General features: G+C 31.3%; 1 protein-coding gene across 3 annotated transcripts in view; it reads left to right on the top strand.

The window, feature by feature from the left end:
* LOC107447930 (Cyclic nucleotide-gated ion channel subunit B) overlaps positions 1 to 19,359 on the top strand; it is a 109,135-nt gene that overhangs the window by 59,416 nt on the left and 30,360 nt on the right. For all 3 annotated transcript variants that reach the window (XM_071182097.1, XM_071182098.1, XM_043043269.2), the window contains one exon: positions 18,450 to 18,597. In XM_071182097.1, coding sequence (XP_071038198.1) covers positions 18,450 to 18,597 — 148 coding nt within the window. The remainder of the gene's footprint in view (positions 1 to 18,449; positions 18,598 to 19,359) is intronic.

Genomic DNA, 19,359 nt, shown 5'->3' on the forward strand with positions numbered 1-19,359 from the left:
TCAGTACCCCCAGAGGTATTGATTTGTTGTGGGAACATGGAGGACTTTGAGACTCGACAGATTTAACGTGCATCAGTCACCATTTACTACACGGGGAGTCTTCGGCCGGCGAGGATCAAACCCACGACCTCTTGGATATGGGCCCAGCGCCCTACCGACCAGGCTATCCCGGCCCGTAAATAAAATATTAAAAAATACTAAATTTTTTGCACGGAATTATTTTCAGATAAACGAATTTCATAATTGTGTCGCTCTCAGCACCAAACTGTATCTCGCAAATTGTGGTTACCCACTATATTTTGGGGGTCAGAAATCCGAATCCGTTGTATGCTTAATCAGAGAAAGTGCACTTTTTTGTCTAATTTCGTAACTTAAATTCTCGTCTGCTCTAGTCACCTTCTCAAACCATTAAGATTGAGTACTAGAGCGTGAAGATCCGATGATTAGATTAAAAGTTATTCAGGGTTGTCCGTTTTTTTTTTTTTTTTTTTTTTTTTTTTTTTTTTTTTGGTACACTGTACATTTGAATGATGGAATAAGACAACTATCTCAGTGCACTGCCGTGACGCGGCATTGACTGATTTGTCCGTAGTTAGACATGATAAGCGTTTTGTGAAATGAAAGAATAAGTAAGGGAGAGAGAGGTGGCAGGTACCCAAACAGTTGTCAAATATAATTTCTAAATTTATTTCTTCGAAATTTAATTTCTAAGCCCCATGAAAAAAATTCAAGGAGTTTAGACAAAAATGTAATTGTAAATTACAATGAAATGAATAAGAGTAAGAAAAAAACTATTTACAAAATATATGTACCATACTTCTAAAAAGTATGCTTATTCAGAGAAAGTACGTTTTTGTGTCTGATTTCGTTCCAGTTCTGGCAGTCCTGCTATTTGACGCTGTTGCGAATTATTTATTTTTAGTAGTAGTGAACTAAAGCAGAATTTCTGAAACAGACGAAGGTCTGAAAAAATTATTAAAACTTACGCATACGTCGATATGGCTTTATATGCTTAAGTTACTAAGGTTTAGTGGCGAGCAAAATATTCTAAATTCTTTTTTTTTAATACATAACTATGAAGAATGCGTAGTAACTGGAGTCACTGCGTACTAGTACACCTGTCTGCTCCTTTGAAAATAACACTTTAAATTTTAAAAAAAACATGTTATCTTAACTTATCGCATCATAAACTGAAATGTATTATCGCCTTCTTCTTACCACTCCCAACGTAGCAAAGAAGTGAGGACACTCAGTTGTCCCTCGAGTGAATTTTAAAAAATTCCTGGTTCGGACTATATTATTAAATTGCACAAAAACTGCAGCTTGTCTAGAGAAACCGATTGCAGATTGGAAAACAGCGACAAACAAAACAAAAATTTACTCTAGTGTATTCTGTTTGTAAACAGCTGGTAGACAGTTTTTTAATTGCCATTTATTATATTTAGCCATCCTGTAAGCTATGGTGATTGCGTGAGTGCTTTTATTAAATGTGACATTGTGTAACCTTGTAAAAAATGTAACTTTGTGAAAAATGTACATTTATTTTTCTTATATTATTCTACTTCCTCATTCCCATTTTTTGAGAGCTTTTCCTCTCAATTTTGTCTATTTCGTATTTAGGCTCTTCTTATACTTAAGTTAAACAATTTCGAAACTCCAAAGTTTATGAGCTTTCAATACTAACAGATATCTATCGTAAAAAAGTTGATTAATGTTGATTGCGTAATAAATCAACAGTAACTGAAAAACTATTAGCTTCTAAAAAGCAAAAATGTCTAAGAACTTGTAATAAAAGCTCAAAAGCATTTTATTAAGTTGGTTTTATTAGATGATTCAGTCATAAAAGAGCTTACTATATTTTCTCTTTCAGAACTTTTATATGTTGGTGGGGGAAAAAATTCATTCCACAAAATAAACAAAATTAGCTTTTCATCAAGGAAATGAAAAGGCTGATTTCAACATTTTGTTATTTTGTGTTACACACTTTATTATGAATTTCTAGAGCTAATTTATTAATTTTTCTTAGTATCTCTTCAGTTTGTTTGCACAAAATAACTTGTCCTTTAACTAGCACTTAACATCATCTTAAAATACTCAGTTAAATATTAAAGTCAGTTAACGCGTCGAATATCGTGGGGGTCACCGGTGACCGGCACTGAGTTTACTTGTAGTCCCACGGGAGACACCGGGGACCGGCGAAGCCAAGATTATTAGAAACACATAATTCGAATAAATTTTTACTATTTTTTATGTTATTATCGTTGCTAAAATGGTTTGAAGAAATTAATGCAATATAGAACACACAAAAATAGTTTTATTTGTATACACAGAGATGCCAACTTGCTCCGGAAAGCGAATAAATATTTTCAAGTGGTAGTTTATTAATTGTGATTCTTAGTTTAATAATTTAGTAGATTTTTATCCACCACTATTTCTAAGCAATTCATAGACTTATATAATTCCCCATTTTTTTAACATGTTGCTAAACCTTTTAAAAAACTAGTAAAAATCTACCAACTTTGCAAATTGAGTTTGTTGTTATTTATCGTTTGACCTGATAGGCGAGCCAAGTAAAATAATTTAACAAAATATTTATTTGCTAAATAATTCATGAAGAGCTTCAAAATTCAAATATTGCTTTAGCACACTGAACTAGCCACACGAGGAAAATAATAAAAATAAAACACAATTTGCAATCTTTCTAAAAAAATTCCTTCTACTTGCATGTGGTTTATCAAAATAATGAAAACACTTCTATACTAACTCAATGAAAATAGTTTTTCTTTTAATAACAAATGCTTTGGAAGATTTGACATGACAAAACAGTTAAAAAAATTTGAAAGATCGTGCTTAGAAGAAATGGCGTCCTTTCTAAGCGTTTGACGCAGATGGGTCACCGGTGTTTCTTTAATAATTTTTACTGGCTCTCTAATTACAAACAAAAATATATGTTGGAATTTTTTTTTTAAATGGTCGAATAGTTGCTAAAAAAATCTGTTAGATTGTCGGAATTATATTTGCACTAAAATATAACATCCAAAAAGAGTAGTTTCAGCGTATTCAAAAATTTATCAATAATTTGATTTTGAAAATTTGAGAAATTTCAACGATGAATAACTGTTTCTCTCCGATCTAAATCATTGCAAATGAGTAAAGTTGTGAAAATATATTGTTTAGAAGTGTCAACTAGTTCTGGACAGTGGATAAATATTTTCGAGTGGTAGTCTTTTAAGGGGACACGGGACCTTGAAATCATAAAATTTTCAAAAAAATTTTTTTTTTTGTTAAAAATATAAAGATAGTCAGCCTGAATCACGTGTTGTTCAAATTTTTTCGATATGATGATTTTTTATGATTTTATAGCTATTTTTCTGAAAAGTGGGCGTGGCACTTTTGACGTTCCATAAGCTGTCTGTTTGTTTACATTGTAGTTATCAAGCTTATTTTGATTTTTTTTTATGTTCAAATCAATATTTCTATAAAATATTTTTTAATTAGTATAATGTGACACTGTTTGGCAACGCCAAATTAACTTTAACCGTACTTTTGTTTAACCGTACAATTGTGGGCACTTTGAATTCAAATGTATGAAATTTTCTAGCATGTTATCGAAATTCTGCAATATGCTTTTCCTATGTCAATGTCAATAATTTTTTTATTTATCTGGTATCAAATATATTATTTGTTTTATTAAAATTATAGAGAATAATGTTTTTAGTGTAATTTTTATGCACACAAAAATAATCTTTTTTCTTTGTTTCAAGGTTACATATGACATATTGATATGATGCATAACGAACAATATTTTTATGTAAAAATCGTTTGTATTGGTAAAAATTTAGCATTTATTATATTAAGAATACATCGGAAGTTCTTTTTATATTTTAAGCATGATATTATAGCTATTACAGTGAGTTTTAGTTAATTTACACAAAAAAAGTAGTTTTTCTCCGTTAACTTTTTTTGCATAATTTACTTCTATAATTTGTCCCTTGTGTCTGAATAATTGAAAATTTTGCCTGAAAATTTTTCATATGCTTCATATGACTGTTATAAAGACAATGTAGCATTGTTTTCACGAAATATTAATTATAAAGTTTTTTATACAACTTTAACTGTAGGAGGAAATGAAAATTTTCGAAAAAAAAGCGTCGGAACTAAAAAAATTTTTTTTTCTCAAAACCTTTTGAAGTGAAACAATAACTGATGCTAGAGAGTCTTTATATCATCATTATCTATCTATAGAAAAAATTTTAAATTATTTGGATGAAATTTCAGACACAAGGGACAATTTTTGTATTTTTTAAAATTTTCATATTTTATTAAATTTTTAAAAAAATTTTGACCAAAATTGTTTTTACTTGGCCTATTTCCTAAAATATGCTAAAAAATAAATAAATTATGTTCATAATAGTAAAATTAAATTAAAAAACAAGTTTTCATAACTTTTCATTTGAAAGGTCCCATGTCCCCTTAATGAGTGTTTTTTGGTTTAGAGAATTCGATTTATAGGATTTTTACTCACCACTACTTCTAAATAATTCTCAGGCTTATGAGATACCCACCCCACTTTGTTACAGTTCAGCAGCGTTGAACCTTGTAAAATGTTAGCAAAATTAAGCTAAAATCTGCAAATTATAGTTTNTAGATGAATCGGTTAGAAGCGCTTCGCGCTTAACACCGAGATTCCACTCATATCAATCAATCAATCAATTGTTACAGTTCAGCAACGTTGAACCTTGTAAAATGTTAGCAAAATTAAGCTAAAATCTGCAAATTATAGTTTGCAGTTCTCTACCATTTTATTATATATATTTATTATACATATATTTTTATTATACATATTATTAGGTATAAATTTATTAATATATATATATATTTTCTCGAATCCAGAGCAATTAGCATCTCTGGAAGTGAGTGGTGTTATGGAAGATTTTACCGTTAACGTAGACACTAGTGTTTTACGATGAATTGTATAACTATTAAAATTCTAAATATTATATTATTCACTTATTTTGTCCTATATTAATACAAAATAATAAAAAGAGCAGAGATGCCAACTGCTCCGGACTCATCATAATAATTAAAAAAAAACGGTAAACAACTACCATCTAAAATTTGCAGACATTTGTCTGATTTTGGTTGTTGTTTTTTAATGGTGTTGCATGATTTGACTCTATTCTGGTTTGTTTAGTCTAGCTGGGCTCCTGAGGCCAATAATGGCCCTTTTCCCATTCATCATGTGAGGAGAACTTAAGCAAAAATAATAGACAAATGATTACATGAAATGCAACAATTAAATGGCACACGTTAAGATTTAATTCTAACAAAGTGGCGAATCATATATCCCTATATATACAAGTCGTCACTTCGTTAGATTTAACTCAACGCCTCCTATAACTGAAAGCCTCCACACGGTTTTTTATAAGTAGTCTGATCAGACCACTATGAAGGATATCCACTTACCGAACGAGTCATTTAATACAGAATATAGTTAAAATAAGAAAGTGGTAGCAAATATATGACTAAAAATTTATTTTATTTATGAATATTATTAGTTTGCCTTATTCACTTGTCAACCACTACAGATTCAATTCTTAAATATATAAGATAAATATCTCTCAATTACTTTTATAAAAGGTTTTGGGTTCATGCGCACAACTGGTTCACTTTTTGAGCAGTTTGCGCGGACTACTTGTAAAAAGACCGTGTGGAGGCTTCTTGATGTAGGAGGTGATGTTTAACTCCAACAAAGTGGCGAATTATATATCCCTATATATATGCAATTCGCCACTTCGTTAGATTTAACTCCAACAAAGTGGCGAATGATATATCCCTTCGAATTATTTTGAAATAGTGGTAGATAAAAGCCTAATAAATTGAATATATTAAACCAAGAATCACGCATTAATAAACTACTGCTTGAAAATATTTATTTCCTCTTCAGTACAAGTTGACATCTCTGAAAAATGTAATTAATAAAAATTCTACGTCTCAGGGCATACAATGCAAAGTTTTATTAACCAAAATGAGTTTTGAAAATTAATAATTTCTTTCTAGTTTAATACCAGAATATTGAAATCATTCTACAGGAGTCTAGCATTTATGTAAGAATACTTTTTTAACTATGGGGGTGTAGAAAAATATCAGCTTTTAACTTCCTGCATTCATTTTGGTCTACACTAATTTGCCACGTTTAAAAAGGACACTTTTTCTACAAGTTTCAAGCATCAACTTTCAGGTTGTATTATGTAAATTTTTCCAAAACATCGGCTGCTGAAGGAAAAATTGTTTTGTTACTATTAATAAAAAAGTGTTTCCATTATTTTGATCAACCTCAGTATATTTCAAAGTTCAGGTGAAATTTTAAAAATATCTGCTTACTGACTTGTTATGTCGCTATACCTCTTTAAATGTGTGTTGGAGCTAAAACTTTCGAGTTGGCAGCTGTTATATTATGTAAAAGAGTATAATGTACCATTATTTTGATCCATTATTGCTTATTATTTTGTTAATTTTTCATTTTATTATTTTCTTTTTATTATTCTGATCAACCCCAAAATATTTTAAAGTGCTGGAGAAATTTTAAAAATATTTGCTTACTGACTTATTTCGCTATTCCCTATGCTCTTTAAATGTTGTGTTAAACTACAACTTTCGAGTTGGCAGCTGTTATATTACGTAAAAGAGAATAATGTTCTGTTATTTTGATCCATTATAATTCTGTTGTTTTTCATTATTTTATAATTAATTTTCTTTCCATTATTTTGATCAATCCCTGTATATTTCAAAGTGCTGGAGATATTTTAAAAATATTTGCTTACTGACTTGTTATTTCGCTATTCCCTATGCCTCTTTAAATGTTGTGTTTAGCTACAACTTTCGAGTTGGCAGCTGTTATATTGCGTAAAGAAGAATAATGTTCTATTATTTTGATCCATTATTATTATGTTGTTTTTTATTATTTTATAATTTTCTTTCCATTATTTTGATCAATCCCTGCATATTTTAAAAGTGCTGGAGAAATTTTAAAAATATTTGCTTACTGACTTGTTATTTCGCTATTCCCTATACCTCCTTAAATGTTGTGTTAAGATACAACTTTCGAGTTGGCAGCTGTTATATTATGTAAAAAAGAATAATGTTCTATTATTTTTTTGTTTTTTATTATTTTATTATTTTCTTTTTATTATTCTGATCAGCCCCAATATATTTCAAAGTGCTGGAGAAATTTTAAAAATATTTGCCTACTGACTTGTTATTTCGCTATTCCCTATGCCTCTTTAAATGTTGTGTTAAGCTACAACTTTCGAGTTGGCAGCTGTTATATTATGTAAAAAAGAATAATGTTCTATTATTTTGATCCATTATCATTTTGTTGTTTTTTATTATTTTATAATTTTCTTTCCAATATTTCAATCAATCCCTATATATTTTAAAAGTGCTGGAGAAATTTTAAAAATATTCGCTTACTGTCTTGTTATTTCGCTATTCCCTATATCCCTTTAAATGTTGTGATAAGCTAAAATTATCGAGTTAGCAGCTGTTATATTATGTAAGAGAGTATAATAATCTTGTTACTAATGATAATTTTAGTTGATAGCAGCAAATAATTTGGGATTCTAATTATTTTGTGTTTTTTTTATTTTCCATAATATTTATAATTCGTGTTTAAAAAAAAAGGAATGTGACTTGAAATGCTAATTAAAGAAATTAGACACATAATACTTTATAAAAATGTTTAAAAAATGATCAAAACTCAAAATTGCGCATTTAACCCATTTCTTACAGATTATCTAATAACACGTTTTTGACCTTTATGCGATTGATGACAAAACTTTAACATAATTACTCTGCTCTTCAGAGATATATCCATAGATTAGTTTAGAAATATTTCCACACATTCGTTATAACTACAAATACAAAAGATAAAGTAGATATGCAACCAGTACTAAAATTGTAAGCCGAAAAAATATTAAAATGGAGTTGTAGCTAACATAAAACTTTGTCTAACTCACCTTGAAATTTTAATCGATAAAATCTGAATTATATTTCTCAGAAATGTTGCGTGCGTGCAATGTGTTACGAAAATGGACACAGTTCATTTTCTTAACACTAGGTTTACGAGACGCGTCATTTTGACGCGTTTCAAATTTTATAAGGAAAATTACCAAGTCCGTTTGCATTTTTATTTTATCTCTTGTAATGAATTTTATCCATTGATCGAAGTAAATATATATTGATATCTATTTTCTTCAAGAGCGTTTAAACATTGAAATTCTCCTTGTGGTATACCTATCTCTACGGATATGCGTCAATTTGACGTTATCGTAATTTAGACAAAATTTTGAGTAAACATGCAAACGCATCAATAATAAATAGAAATGTACCGACAATACTTCGATCCGATATCGTTATCTCAATTGAAACAAACGATAAACAACTGTTGCCGATAAGCAATAATAAAAAGAACAAATGCAGAATATCAATTCATGTCAGAGTGTATTGAAAAATAAAATGCTAGAATATTTCATAAATATATACCTCATATTTTCATTTTTTTTCTTATAGCATATAATGTCAACAGCTCCGGACACGCCAAAATAATTTTTATAAAAAACGGTAAATAACTGCTAAGTAAATTTTGCAATTATAAAATGGGGAATTATATAAGCTTACGAATTATTTAGAAATAGTGGTGGATAAAAGTCTGCTAAATTGAATTTATTAAACCAAGAATCACAATTGATAAACTGCCACTTTAAAATATATATTTGCTGTCCGGCGCAAGTTGGCATCTCTGTAAGTTCTGTTACTTTCACCATTCAATTGCGCTTCGGCGATTTATTATTTATTCCCTCTCAGATGAATTAGAGCCCCTCGCGGGGCTGATGCTAAGATAGCCACCACGTATAAGTATGAGTAAGTGCTGTTATATGTGTATAAATATATATTCGTTCATGCGTCAAATTGACGCATGTTCGTAGGAATAGGTACATAAGAAACGTCCATAAACCTAGTGTTAAACACGCTTTTTGAACTAGAAAAGAGGAAGTTAGTGAGGACGATTTTTAAAAATTTTCCAAAAAATTTACTAATAATTATTTTGAACATATCTTGCACTTTTTATTAAAACTTTAAAAAAATCTCCAGTTTGAATTAAACAAAAGCTAATTTAAATGTATATTTATTTAGTCCCTAAGCCTAATTGTGCTGAAAGTTTCCGGTTACGCACTATTTTCCCATTCACAAAACCGAGATTACCGCCCAGAGGGTTAATAATCTTTATATTTCTTTCTCTATATTGAAAAATCGTTAGGTGCCGCAGTTCGGGGATTCCATTTTTCCACATTATCCCCATTTCCACTCTAGCTGTCTCTCCCTTATGTCCAAAAGTAATGAGTTCATTGAAAACATTATTAATCTATCTAGGTAAATAATTATCTGTGCACCATGCTACTATATATAAACTTTTTCTATAATTACTGTTAATGGTTATTTGTTACAGGGAAGAAAACTGGAAATAAATAATAGCTTAGCTATTTCATAACTTTTTCGTAATTCATTCTGCTAACGATCGAAACCAGTGGATAGATTTATCTTTGGCTTCTTCTTTAACATTGACCATGACAGTTCATGGGAGCAGAACGTTTTGGGAAAATAAAAACTAATTTCTGGTCATCCATCTTACTCCAAACGCAACTCCCATCGATTCTGCAATAAAAAGTCCATTACTCAGCAGAATGTCATTCTTAACTGAAAATGCCATTTATTTCTGAGCTTCCCCTTTATTCTAGTGCACTGCTTCGCGTCATCAAAACATTATTGATTGTTCTTCAGAAGTTTATTTTACAAATCGAAAACAAGTACTCGAAATGAAATTATCTAATGGAAAATTGAGCAATTCAAACTTTGTGACTGTGTAACAATATCTCTGGCAAAATGTTAAATATATTTGGCAACACTTGAATTTTTCAATTCTCCTTTTACTGTCACTTAAGAAAATCGTTATTGGGAATTGCAAAATTACCAGGCAGATTTTTTACTTTAGTACTTTAAAATTTCAAAAAAAGTTCTCGTTTTCAGCATATTATTTGCGAATGGTCATATGCAGACGTTTTCCATGTTTGTTCCCTTTGCCTCGCATATTATATTTAAATACTTTCATCTATCTAAAGATACCTTCTACATAGAATCGTGATTGCTTATATTATATACTAGTAATTTGGTATTTAATATTTATAGTGGTAGTTACGTCACATTACTCCCCTACTAGAATTTTATGGATGAATACTACTAGTTAATTATGCTGTTTTTTTATTTATTTATTTATATCATTTTTGCTCATTAATTTTTTTCCCTTCATTTTTGGTTATATATATTATTTCCTCATTTTTTTTCTTCACTTTTATTTATTGGCCGGGAGTCTTTTATTTACTTTACAGGATTTTGTTTTTCCCTCTTTTGAGCAGTATATTTATTTTTAAGCAAATTCAACTATTTTATTGTGGATCAATGACCAATGTTGGTAAGCTCATATCACGTCCAGGTTCCAGGTCACCTTTAAGGGAACTTAATTTTAGTCGATTATGTTAACCTTTATCCATCAAAAGGAATCTCAAAATCGAAACAAAATTTAAGTGTTTTATATACTAGTTACTTGGTATTTGATATTTGTAGTGGTAGTTACGCCACATAATCGTTTAAGCATTATTTTGTGTAGAGGAAATGTAGTGTTTTTGATTGGGAAGAGATAATGCAGTACTTTATCAACCACTTTAAAAAAAAAATTCGTACCGGCAATGAACTATTTACGCTTAAGATTATTTCGCTTGCTCCGTTTTGCGAGGCAATTTTTTTGCATTGATAACAAACTTTGTGCTTTAAAATTAGATTTTTGCAGTAGTGAACTTAGAGTTACTTGACTTTGCCCGCCACTATTTATGAATAATATAAACATATAAATAAATTGTAACTATTTTTATATTATCTTATGGTGAGGATTTCAAAGAGTTACAGAATTAAACAGAATTGCGAAAATTTTAACTTTACCACATTATGAAATACTATGCAAGAAACACAACAGTGGTTGAATCTACAAATCAATCCATTACACATATATAACACAAATAAATTACCACCTGTAAGTATAATAAATACAAATTTCTGAGAGTCATACACTAATTACACCGGGGAAACATTTTTTTTTTTTTTTTGCATTTATATAAGTACTTGATCTTATCTAATTTGGGTGCTGGGATTTCAAATATAAAATTAGTTGAAAATGATATTTTTAGTACAGTTTGTATCTGAATATACAAACTTATAAAGAATGTATAGGGTTTATATACATAAACATACACAGGTCAGCTCTTTTGAAAACAACATTTAAGAGTAATATACCTATAAACATTAATATAACTTCAACGTATCGCATCATAAAATGAAACGTGTTTTCGACTTCTTCCTACTACTCCTTACGTAGCAGAGAAATGGGGACACTTCCTTGCCATTTTAAAAATCCTGGAATTGCATAGAAACTGTTACTTGTAGAGAGAAACCGATTGCAAATTTAAAATATCTACGATTCGTTCTAAAATCTCACGTAACGAGAAAAGTAGTCCTCAGAGTTATTTTTAATATATTTACTTACCTTAGATTATTAACTTTTTTCTCTTAAGATTTTATTTCTTATTCTTTTAGTCCTGACCGAAGGCATACTGAAAAATTCTGTCCCTTCCTTGAACGCAGCTGGCCACTCCAACGCTCACAATATAAGCCACAACATGTCCACTGATGAAATCAATCAGCAGACAGTACAAACATTATCCCTTCCTGAGGAACAACAGTGGTAAGTATAAATTATGTACTTCTAAGTACAGGCAACATGGTAAAGTAAGAAGAAAATTTTTTTTTTTTTAATTTAGCTGAGTTACGACTGTATCAACGATACCAACTTGCTCCGGCAGCGGAAAAATATTTTTGGGTGGTCTTTTAACACGTTCACGCCGGGAAAAGTGAAAATACTGGTACGGGAAAAGAGAAAATACTGGTAGAAGAACTATTTCAATATTAGATAATATTCGGGAGGAGTTAATCTATTCTCAACCATAACAATTCACTGTAAGGAAATTTATCACGGCGAAGAAGCAATTCAATATAAAAATTGCATCCGTTAAAAACAATTGGTAGTTATGGATTTTTATTATTCCCGGAAAAAAACTAAAAAATAAAATTTATTGTTACCAGTTTTTACTCCGGTGCGCTGCCAAGATGAGACAATCTAGCTTGACCCACCGGTGGGTAACCCCGGCTTGAACGGGTCAACCCTCCGCGTTCGGCTCAGTTTTTATACTTTCCGGTCCTGAAATACGGGGCGATTTTTAAGTTACTTTTAGTTTAGTATTTTTAAGTAATTTTTTCACCCCTAAATATCAAAAATTATAAGTATGATATAAAATGTAACGTTAAAGCATCAATCTACTAAAGACTCAGGTGCCTCAATAAACCTAGGCAAAGATGCCACAGTGAGTTCTACTGGTTACTATATTAAAAAGTAGGCGTTACTATCTTCCTTCAACGAATTTTTCTATATAACTTGCGAAATTCCAGAACCCTCTAGTGCCACCTAGTAGCGAAAATAAGCATCTGATGATGGTTTTGGATGATGGTCGTACACGGAGGAATGGCGGGATCCGTATTGAAATCAGGGGGAAAATTTCTTCACCCGCGATTTTCACGTGACCCGTAGTGGGGGACGAAAAAGATACCCCTCTCAAATCGCGGGAGCCGTACGCGGAGGGTTAAGGTATGAATTTTGGTTTAGTAAGTTCGACTTATAGGGTTTTTACTCACCGCTACTAATTAATTTAAAGGCTTACATAATACGTCACTTTGATTCAACTGAGTCATGTTGTGCCTCTTAAAAAGTTGCCTAATTAACCGAAAATAATAACATTTTAGTTTGTAGACCGTCGGCCAGGTGGCCGAGCGGTTAGCGAGCCTGACTGGGAAGCCAATGGCTGCGGGTTCGAATCCCGCTCTGGGCATGTTGCTTGCCTCCGTGACTTTGGGTTACAGGTGCCCACTGGGTAACGTGAAATGAGTAACAATTCCGAAGGACAATTCTTCTAAGGCGAAGAATAATGTTCAGTGTCTGCCACTTGAAAAAAAAATTGTAGACCTCTGCCGTTTTTCTACCTATATTACCGAATCCAGAGCAATCGGCATCTTTGCTATATCATACCCTCTAATACTACCAGTACTTCAATATGCAGTTTGATTTAATAATAACATTTAAGCTGTGTAAATCAAGATTTTTAGATTATTTCTTAAATTCAAAATGCATACCTGCCAACTTTAAAATCCTATCGAGCATGGAACTTAGATTGCGATTTTAAGCAGAAACACACGCTGCATTTTTTAGAAGCTAATGTGGACTACACAACAGTTTTTGCATATTACAATATAAATTTAATTTTTTTCCTAAATAGTGGTAGTGAAAAAGATTATAAATTAAGTGAATAAATGGAAGGAATACATAGAAAGCATATATTTTACTACCACTTTAAATATCGAAATAAAATTTTACGCCATGGCAGATAAGCAAATGTTGATACTAATTTAACCTTTTTGAAGGCCGTGGGAAGTTTACTTCCCACAACTTTTTAACCACTTTTAATTTAGGTTTCCATTTGTTAATAACTTCAGCTTTCTTGAATTGCGTTTGAATAAAATTGGTAACCATTTGTTAGTTTAAAAAAACGTATAAAAGCTATAAGATACATAATTCCTTTTGAAGTTCGTAGCATTTATAAAATTTCCTTTATAAATAAAGAAAAATAAAAGTCCATAAGTTCCTAATAGGTCGTGTCAAATATATTTACCACCCAAAAAATGGCATTTCGAAATTAAATGAGTTTTTTTTTTCTTATATCAATTACTATTCTTAAAACAATTTCAATTCCAAGAATACTTTATTTTATCTTTACTAGAAATAAATGGCCCTTTAAAGGGTTAATAAGGTAATTTTTAGTTTTAGAGAGGAGTATAAACGTAGTGGTGTGTAAACGGATTAAGTGGAAAACATACAAAATTTTTAAAGATAGTTTTTACTTATATTATCATTGTTACAAAGGTTTAATTCTTGCTTACACACTTCTGTCTAACATTTTTTTAAAACAAAATCTTTAGAAAAAATAAAAAGTGGAAGTGCATGCATTTCATTATTAGAATTTTTTTTTGCGAGGAGCAAGATATTTATGTCTACTTTAAAATATTAATTGCAGAATTATTTATAATTAGATCTGGAAAAGAAGAAAATTGCGAGAAAATATCCACTTTTTTCATACAGGTTTTCCACATACAGAGAAACCACTTTTTCCGGATGAAAATTAAATAGTTAACATAATAGCAATTCATCAACAACAAAAAATACATAAATATTTAATTTAGTCAAATTTGTGTCTTCTATTCAACAAAAGTATCATTATTGCTCTGTACTGTTACTAATATGATAAACATGTATCTTTATTTTATGCATCAGGCTGGAAACAGATCGCAACACTTTCATAACCAAAAGAATCCAAGATATTGTTCAATCCTTCCATTACAGAACAGAAAAGGCTAAAGAAAAACTAGTACAGCCACCAACACCTTCACCATGTAAGTAATAGATTTAATACTATTTTTAATAATCATGGCAATATTGAGACAATAGCAATAACATATTTTTAATAATCATGGCAATATTAGANCTTCCATTATAACGACCATTAAAAAAAGAATCAAAGAATCGATTCATATAACCGTTCATTTTAGTGAATTGATTCTAAAGAATCGATTCATTTAAATGAATCGATTGGCACATCACTAGTGCTTAGCACCAAAAATCGGGAGTGTATTTCGTGAGATTATACGACTTAACATATCTTATATACTAGTAATTTGATATTTAATATTTGTAGTGGTAGTTGCGACACCTCTTTCAGAATTTTATGAACGAATATTACTAGCTAATTATGCTGTTTATTTATATCATTTTTGCTCATTAATTTTTCTCCCTTCATTTTTGTTTACATATATTATTTCGCTCATTTTTTTTCTTCACTTTTCTTTATTGGCCGGGAGACTTTTATTTACTTCACAGGATTTTTTTACCTCTTTTGAGCAGTATATTTTTAAGCAAATTCAACTATTTTATTGTGGATCATCCATCAATGTTGGTAAGTTCATTTCACGTCCAGGTCACCATTAAGGGAATTTAATTTTAGTCGACTATGTTAACCTTCATCCATACCTCTTTTACTTTACTTTATTTAAAAAAATTGGGCACCTGGGCTGCGTAGCGGCCCCTATCCCATACGTCTAGAAATTTACAGAAAATTTGAAGAAATAACATTTGGAATTTAGCAGTCGATGTGGTAGCTAATACAAAAATACAAGCACTTTGCTTGAATATATATAACATTTGAATATCCAAATCTAAATTGACACGTATTACAAATATAACCATAATTTGAAAAATATATACATAAGTTGACATAAATAAATATTAATATAAATTGATGCATATTTCACTAATTAAATTTCTATGTTTAACAGACACATGTTTAATTATGACATATATTAAAAGTCCTAAATCTAGAGTTCAATGTTGATATGGCCGGGTCCTGAATAAGTCCTGAAGAATAAGTCCTGAATTGAGAATAAAATCCTCACTGAGCAAGAGAGGTCACCCCTAGGCTCCTCTATAAAAGGCGAAGCACTTCATTTTTTAGAAGGTCTTGGAGCTCTTTCACAAGTGGTATGAGTCTGTGTGCTAATTTAGCTGGTGTAGAAGCTACAGCACGAGGGCCCTTCCTGCTGGGGCGGACTTCGCATCCCGTGTAGTTTGCGGTGGGAATTTTGCCACAGTTGCAGCACTTTGGAAGTGTGAGTCGATCTTTACGACACTCGAAGGATCGGTGATTGTCCGCGCATTTCACGCATCTGGGAGGTGCATTGCATACTCGTATCCGTTGAGCATGACCGTAATCCTGGAAATTAAAACACTGCAGCGGTCCACGACCGCCACGAAAACGTTCTACTTGGACCGGAATCCGCTGTAGATCTGTGGTGGTGAATACTTTCAGGTGATCTTCCGTTTCTCTAAAAATTGTGAGAAAAAGTGGAAGGAGCCTATAGCCCCCCCCCCCCNGCCCCCCCCCCCCACTTCTTCTCTTAAACTGGATTACATTGTGGGTTTTTATGTCCAATTTCCCTAATTCAAGGGAAATATCCTCTGTCTTGAAGTCAACAGGTAGTCCACGGATTAAAACTTTTGTAAACTGAATATTCTGCTTTTTCTCTGGTCTTGTGGGAGGATCTGGAACTTTGTTGGAATCCTCCATAGATGGATCTTTGTTGGAATCCTCTTTGGTTTCTGATAGTGCTAAGATAGTGGCGGTCTCTAGCGGTGAGATAGAGCATCTGTTTATAATTGTGGATGTGTGATTATCTTCAGATTTTTTGACATCAGCTAGCTTTTTCTTCTTCTTTTTCCTTTTCCTTGCAGGAGGTTCTGTGCTGTTTCTGTTGACACTTTCCGAGTCAGAAGTCGACATTTCTTTACTCTGTTCCATATTCTGGTCTCCGTCATTGATTTCCATAATTGGGTCGTTAGTTGATGAAGTCCGCATTTCAGGCGTGATTTGTTCAGGAAATTGGAATAGAGTTGGCCGAATAATAAGGTCTTGCAGCTCCTTCGGGCACTATGAAATCGCTTAGCGTGCAAAAGCTTCCTTTTTTGGAATAACAATGAAAGCGTCCATATTCATCTTCAAAAATTTCACCTGGCTTAGCGTCTGGCTTTATGTAGTTGGGATATATCACAGGTATTTCAATTCTCCTGATGGGCGTGTGAATAATCTTGCCTCCAAGTCCGCAGCGTCGAGATAACATTTTTGCAGTAGTCAAAAAGAAATGGTCAAATCTAAACTTTACTTCCTTCGCCACGACCAGACATAGTTGCAAGAGAATGAAATAGCATACCTGCCAACTCTTCCGGATTTTCCGGAAGATTTTATTTTAATATTTAAAGTGGTAGCAATACTCAGGTTATTCCAATTAACTTTTCGAATTATAATGGTAATTATAAATGAGTTTGACCACCACTACATATAAATAAATACAATAAATATATAAAAGCATAATGATCCTTGCGCAAGTGAATTTCAACGGGATCAAATTATAAATATATTTTTGAGTCAGATTGTTTTACGTATATTGTATTACAACCACTCTGAAAATCCATTCTCGGATAGAGTAAAAGTTGGCAGGTATGATACCTCAATCGAGTTAACATGTCTTATATACTAGTTATTTGATATTTGTAGTGGTAGTTACGCCGCAAAATCGTTTAAGCACTATTTTGTGAAGAGGAAATTTAGTATTTTTGATTGGAAAGAGATAATGCACTACTTTATCAACCATTTCAAAAAAAATTCGTACCCGCAATGAACTATTTGGGCTATGAAAGGGCTTAAGATTATTTCGCTTGCTCCGTTTTGCGAGGCAATTTTTTTGCATTGATAACAAACTTTGTGTTTTAAAATTAGATTTTTGCAGTAGTGAACTTAGAGTTACTTGAATTTGCCCGCCACTATTTATGAATAATCTAAACATATAAATAAATTGTAACTATTTTTATATTATCTCATGGTGAGGATTTCAAAGAGTTACAGAATTAAACAGAATTGCGAAAATTTGAACTTTACCACTTTATGAAATACTATGCAGGAAGTACAACAGTTGTTGAATCTACAAATCAATCCATGACACACATAACACAAATAAATTACCATCTATAAGCATAGTAAATACACATTATCTGAGAATAGTCGGTGATAAGTCATACACTAATTACTTCGGGTAAATAATTTTTTGTTGCATTTATGCAAATACTTGATCTAATGTAATTTGGCTGTTGGGATTTCAAATATGAAATTAGTTAAAAATTATATTCTTACTTTAGTTTATTTTTTATCTGAATATACAAACTTATAAAAATTGTATAGGTTTATATACATATACTCAAGTCTGCTCTGTTGAAAAACAACATTTAAGAATAATATAACTATAAACATTAATATAACTTTAACGTATCTCATCATAAATTGAAATGTTTTATTGACTACTTCCTACCACTCCTTACGTAGCAGAGAAATGGGACACTTCGTCTTCACTCAGTGGCATTCTAAAAATTCTGGAATTGCATAAAAACTGTTACTTGTAGAGAGAAACTGACTGTAGAGAGAAACTGATTGCGGATTTGAAATATCTACGATCCGTTCAAAAATCTCACTTAGCAAGAAAACAAAAAAAAGTTGTCTTCAGAGTTATTTTTAATATATTTACTTGCCTTAGATTACAAATTTTTCCCATTAATATTTTATTTCTTATTCTTTCAGTCCTGACCGAAGGCATACTGAAAAATTCTGTCCCTTCCTTGAACGCAGCTGGCCACTCCAACGCTCATAATTTAAGCCTCAACATGTCCACTGATGAAATCAATCAGCAGACAGTACAAACATTATCCCTACCTGAGGAACAACAGTGGTAAGTATAAATTTTGTACTAAGTACATACAACGTGGTAAAGTAAGAAAAGAAACTTTTTTTTAAAATTTAGCTAAGTTACGACTGTATCAGAGATACCAACTTGCTCCGGACAGATCAATATTTTTGAGTGCTCTTTTAATGTATGATTCTTGGTTAAGTAAGTTCGACTTAAGGATTTTTACTCACCACTACTTCTAACTAATTCAAAGGCTTACGTAATACGCCACTTAGATATGTTTAGCCTTTTAGAAAGTTACCCAATTAACCGAAAATAATAACATTTTAGTTTGTAAGCCTCTTCCGGTTGTCAAACTATATTACCGAATCCAGAGCAATCAGCATCTCTGCTACATGACACTCTCCAATACTACCAGTACTTTAATATACAGATTGAAATAATAATTACATTAAAACATTTAAGCTACGTTATTCAAAATTTTTAGATAATTTTTTAAATTCATAATAAATGCATACCTGCCAACTATTAATCCTTTCGAGGATGATTTTACCAACTGGTAGTAAAATGGAATTTAAATCACGAATTTTAGCAGAAACATACGCTGCATTCATAGCTGAAAGCTCTTATATAGCAAGACGGAAAAGAGTAAAAACTGGTACGAAAGACATTTCATTCTAGTATTTTTTTCGAGAAAAATAAAATATCTGTAACTATCAATATTTCATTTATAATTTCAACATATAAAAAAAAACTGCTTTGTTTCCAAGATTCAGTAGAAATTGTTAAATAGTTTTAAAAAAG

The sequence above is a fragment of the Parasteatoda tepidariorum genome, chromosome 6 (genome assembly GCF_043381705.1).
Source record: "Parasteatoda tepidariorum isolate YZ-2023 chromosome 6, CAS_Ptep_4.0, whole genome shotgun sequence".
NCBI lineage: Eukaryota > Metazoa > Arthropoda > Arachnida > Araneae > Theridiidae > Parasteatoda > Parasteatoda tepidariorum.